The 5345-nt window shown below is 38.2% G+C and overlaps 1 protein-coding gene across 1 annotated transcript in view; it reads left to right on the top strand.

The window, feature by feature from the left end:
- Positions 1-5345, top strand: part of GABRA6 (gamma-aminobutyric acid (GABA) A receptor, alpha 6) — a gene marked incomplete at its 5' end in the record, with an annotated part of 24372 nt that overhangs the window by 6169 nt on the left and 12858 nt on the right. Inside the window, one exon of the mRNA XM_010136794.1 lies at positions 1398-1657. Coding sequence (XP_010135096.1) covers positions 1398-1657 — 260 coding nt within the window. The remainder of the gene's footprint in view (positions 1-1397; positions 1658-5345) is intronic.

The raw sequence follows: 5345 nt of genomic DNA, 5'->3' as shown, positions 1-5345 counted from the left end.
AAGTTTTTATTCAGACACAGAATATATCATTTTTTATTACTAACTAGCACATGGACAGATTCTAATCTAATCACACATCATATTGAAAAGTTCATTCTGGACCTTTGAAGTTGAAATATATCTCAGCATACTTGTATTCATATCATAAAATGAGTCTGGCAGATCTGGGAGAAGTAGAGATCCTACGTATTTTCATACCATCCCCTATTTGCATTTCATTAAAACGTTAAGTAATGACATTGGGATATAGTTAACCTCAGACAGCTGGCAAGCTATATCATGTGAAAGAATTGCAACAAAACTGAAAACAATCAAGTCACCCTGTCGATGCTGCAGTATGCAATGACACTGCATCCTTTCCACTGAGCATCGTTCATAGCATATTGATTCATCATCACAACACGACATTATAACATCTTTTATTTTTTCACCTACCCTTTCCAAACTGCACAAAAGAGCAGAAGAGAATATTCTCCACATTACTGTCTTTAAATACCTGCAGTTTTCACATTCTAGCAGACCTAATTATAAATAATCATGAGTCACAAAGGCTGATATGTTAATGAATGAGTTTGCTCTTGCACTTTTTGCTTGTATCAGGCAGCAGTGGGAAGTAAGTGTGTTTCCCACATTATTAATGCTGTATGCTCCAAAACAGAATAAATTCATGAATTCATATGACAAACACTATGGGGCTCATAAGCTACATGACCAGATTTGTTGTGTGAAAATAGATAAGAAGCTCTAGAGGAGTCGTTCTGTGTTTGTAACCATGGGCTCTTTCAAATGAAGATCCTGTTAGTGAATCTGAATGAATGTGTCCGGTGATTAAAGATGACAGCACAGAGGACCAAACTCATTATGTGAAATATTTGGATTGTAGCCTACCACTGACTTTAATGCAGGACTCAGTGGATTCAGTTCTTAGAGGGTTCTTCAGAGAGTTCTGTAAGCCATGATCTGTCTTGTGCAACAGCATGAGAAAGAGAGGATCACTGCTGGGAAATGACAGTATGTTAATCGAGATTTCTGCAAACATTCCACTTACTAGCCTCTCAAGTAAAGTGTCTTTCATAGTTTGGGCCTGAATTTTGTTATACCCATCTTTATCACCGTTCTAAGAAGCTGCACCATATAGTAGGTAGTTTCCTTGACTTTCAGTCCGCTCAATGCATCAAGGAGGTTTCTTTAGAGCTTTAGGTGCTGAAGCCAGTATACATCAGTTATTTAAGAACACAAAATACTTGGTAGTGTTGTTGATTGATAAGCTGGTACACAGGGTGACAGCTAAAACCAAAAGGGAGTTATAGGGGTTTTTTTTTAGTACATATGAATTTAAGAGTAGCAGGGTTGAAGCAAAATTCTAATGCCCCCATTTTATTTCCCTTATTTTCCAGGAATCACTACAGTTCTAACAATGACCACTTTAAGCATCAGTGCACGCCATTCTTTGCCCAAGGTGTCCTATGCTACCGCCATGGATTGGTTCATAGCTGTGTGCTTTGCCTTTGTCTTCTCTGCACTTATTGAGTTTGCAGCTGTCAACTACTTTACCAATCTTCAGACTCAGAGAGCAATGAGGAAGGCAGCCAGGGCAGCAGCACTGGCAGCAGCACTATCAGCAGCAACTGTACCGGCAGAGGACGAGATTGTCTCGGTAATTGCTTGCTTTTCTGATAATAAGCATCATATAGGAAGAGGCAGCTGAAGTAGTGAATGCAAAACAATATTAAAGTGATCTTAACCTGAAACAGATTATGTAACCAGATCATGTCTGTTTATCAAAGACATTGTTCTTCTTTCAGAAAATGAAAAGACTTCATTTATTCATACTGCTTATTTAAATTTGAGACGTGATTTACTGGAGAGATGTTTATTTGATAAGATATTTGAGGAAAGTCATTAGACTTACCCATAATACTTCTCTTGAGCAGTGCCGTAGGCGGTCTGGTCAGGCAGCTGTGGTTCTCTTGGTAAGTCTGCAGAGTTTGTAGGACACTGTACAATGGAATGAACATGTAGTGATAGGATGGGGGATAATGGATTTAAACTGAAAGAGAGTAGATTTAGATTAGATATAAGAAAGAAATTCTTCATTGTGAGGGTGATGAGACACTGGAACAGGTTGCCCAGAGAGATTTGGGCACCCCATCCCTGGAAGTGTTGAAGGCCAGTTTGGACCGGGCTTTGGGCAACCTGGTCCTAGTGGAAGGTGCCACTGCCCATAGCAGGGGAGTTGGAACTAGGTGATCTTGAAGGTCCTCTTGAAGGTCCCTTCCAACCCAGACCGTTCCGTGATTGTATGTGCATTGGCCAGATGATTATGGGATCGCTCTAGCACACTGGTACATACCATAAGTGGGTCATCTGGAAGAAGAGGAATTAGCTTTTACATAAATTTGGCATCTGTTACTTTCATAAAAATCTGTGCTGGTATGTTAAGGGTCGAGGGCTCAAACCAGGACATGGTGGAAGCTTGAGCAATTAACTGTAAAGATTAAGGGAAGATTTTTGTACATGCGAAAGACAGGAAGGTTTTCTAGTATCAAAAAACATACGTCACAGTTGCTTGTAAATATTATTCCTTACATCTCGGACTACGTATTGAACGCTGTGTTCACAACATACATTAATATATTTATCACTATAGCCCTTCTGTATTCAAAATCAGTCTTACTACCATCACATTTTGCATTTTGAGAGAAATACAGAATTTTAATAATCTGCGACATATTTGAGTCTGTAGTTGAATAAGGAAGTTGATCTAAGAGTTATTGAATATCAGGGCAACCCTTACCCACCATATAGTAATTTTTCCACATTTGGTTATAAACGGCAGGTAAGAGTTAACATTTAGGTACATTCAGACAGTTAAATTCATAATTGATAAGTTCCTATAATAGTGAAATCACATGTTCTTCAACTGAGAAGCATTGTTCTTGTAAGCTGTATTGTATTTTGCTTATGATTTTATTAATATTGAAAAATACTGAAGACTTGTGAGATATGATAAAGAAATGCATTTTATTTTCACTAAATATATAAATGCAAAAAGAAGTAAACCTTTATACATTTTAACTCAGGACCACAACTTTTTGTTAGGTTTTTAAACTTCAGTTATATAAAGAAAACACAAAAGAAAGTCCAAAAAATTTAAAATAAGCTTGGAAACAAATGCTGGCAGTATATTGCACTGATTTTGAAGTGACAGCTGAAAGGCTGTTTTAGTTCTGGCAATATTTGCAGTGTTCATATCTACATTTATTTTAACTAGCAAACTTCTATAATTATATTTAAACCTTAACCAAAAAAAAAAGAAAAAAGCAGGAAAGAGAGTACACACTTGCCAATACTTAGGACATACTTCTCCCTATACTACCATTATGTTTGACTGAGAAGTACTCCGGACTGAACGAGCACAACACTGCAACAACAGTGTGAAATAAGAAAAATACTGCTTAAGACTGAAAGAACTTTAAAACGTACTAAAGCCTCATTTTTATTCTTTTATTGACTTTTTTTGAGGACAAGCTAAAGAGATCACTTGGCTCTATATGGAATGAGGGAAACAGTGGTAGCTTATGCATAATGAAGAGGAACAGCAGCTCTGGTCTTTCCTGCACACACTGCCTTTTTCAGGGTTGAGCTCATCATAGGCAGGTCACCACTAAGTGATAGGAAAACAGTTCGGCCTCCTCTGCCTGTGACACTGCTGGTGAATTCACAGCAGATGCTACAAAGCCACCGCTACCACCCCCCTCCCCTCCCAAAGCAATTCAAAAAATAACCTACCTATGCTCAGCTATACTAGAACGTACTGTGGATGACTGTGGCTCCACCAGTACTCGTGGGTGAGGCTTACACGATCTCTGCATCGCTGCAGACCAAGCTAAGCACAAACTACCACATTTCTGTTGTAATAAAAGACAAAGAAATCAAAAAGCTTAAAGTTTCTTAGCAAGGGCTTCAGCCATAAACAAGCACAGAGCCAAACTGAAGACACACCTTCCTCATTCTGTAAATATTTCTTAGCTTTTCTAAGTAAAAACAAGCAAAAAATAAGCATCTAGGAATAAAATAAACATCTAGGGAGCACACTGCAATCCTTTCCTCAAGAAAATTGTTTGCCACTAGCTAACAACATACAGATTTAGAAGAGTAATTAACCCCATAACTTTAAGGTCCCAAGGTAGATTCAGCCTCTAAACCAGCCCACAGTGTCCACAGAATTCCATAGTGCTGATTTTGCTCAAAGCTCTTATTATCCAAAGCTCTGTAAGTCCACCAGTTCTTCCCCACAGGACCGGTTCTCTACGAGAACTCACCTCTGCAGCAGTAGAAAATGCGAAATGAATGAGATCATAAAAATGAAGGGTACTTACAACTGGAGGAAAGATGATGTATTCAAAATGGCTTCTAGAAAAAATAACCATTATATTTGAAAGGTCCCATTCCAGAAAGTTTGGGGGGGGAGGGGGCGGGGAGGGGTAATTACAGATCTTATGAAGCTTCTTTTTGTCTTTTTTTTTTTGTGTGTGTGTGTGCGGTGAAGGGGGAAAGTACTTTTGTATGTTGTCACTTAGATGGATGTACTGCAGTCAGTGATGTAATTTCAGCTCAAACAGACCGGAACTAGTTAATCTGAATGCTAACAGGGTAGTTAGCACAGGCTGATTGCCTGAGTGTAGCACCATTTCCCCAGGATTATCATCCTCTGCTGAGCTTTGTACTTCTAGAGCCACAGTCCTGGTCTTAGGGCGGTTGGGTTTGAATGAGGCACACAGCACAATACTCAGTTTCTTTCTCAATGTCGATTTAGGAGCTGTTTCTGAGGTGATGATTTCCTCTTTGTTGTCCCATGCCCCCCAACTTGTTCCATTTGTTTGCCTCTAAGTTTTTTCATCACTTTTCCTTTTAGATTTGTCTTTTTTTGGTTGCGTCAATGCCAATTCTTAGTCTTTACTCGTGTAATTTATCTTACCTCTCCTGCTCTTTCTGCCTTTTCTTCCCATTTACACCACTTCCCTTCTTTAATGTTGTTTTGTAATTCACTAGGAGAAAAAGCTATTAGAATCCATGTCTTAGACATTAAAATGTTTTTTAACTGTCTACCTTATTTGATTTTCAAAAAAATTAATGTATATATTTTCCTTCTCTCATACCCTGGGCTTTGGTACCTTGTCTTTTCTGATTTGTGATTTTTTTATTTTAATTTCTTTTTGGTCTTTTAAATAGGATAGTACAGTTTTTCATCCACTTGTAATGCTGGTATTCTTATTTGTGATTTTAAGTATATGAAAGTTGTCAGAATATTAGCTGTATGAAAGGGCTGGTATAGGATGAAG

The sequence above is a fragment of the Buceros rhinoceros genome, unplaced genomic scaffold (assembly GCF_000710305.1).
Source record: "Buceros rhinoceros silvestris isolate BGI_N320 unplaced genomic scaffold, ASM71030v1 scaffold15955, whole genome shotgun sequence".
Classification (NCBI taxonomy): Eukaryota; Metazoa; Chordata; class Aves; order Bucerotiformes; family Bucerotidae; genus Buceros; species Buceros rhinoceros.
This window is presented reverse-complemented; position numbering and strand designations above follow the sequence as displayed.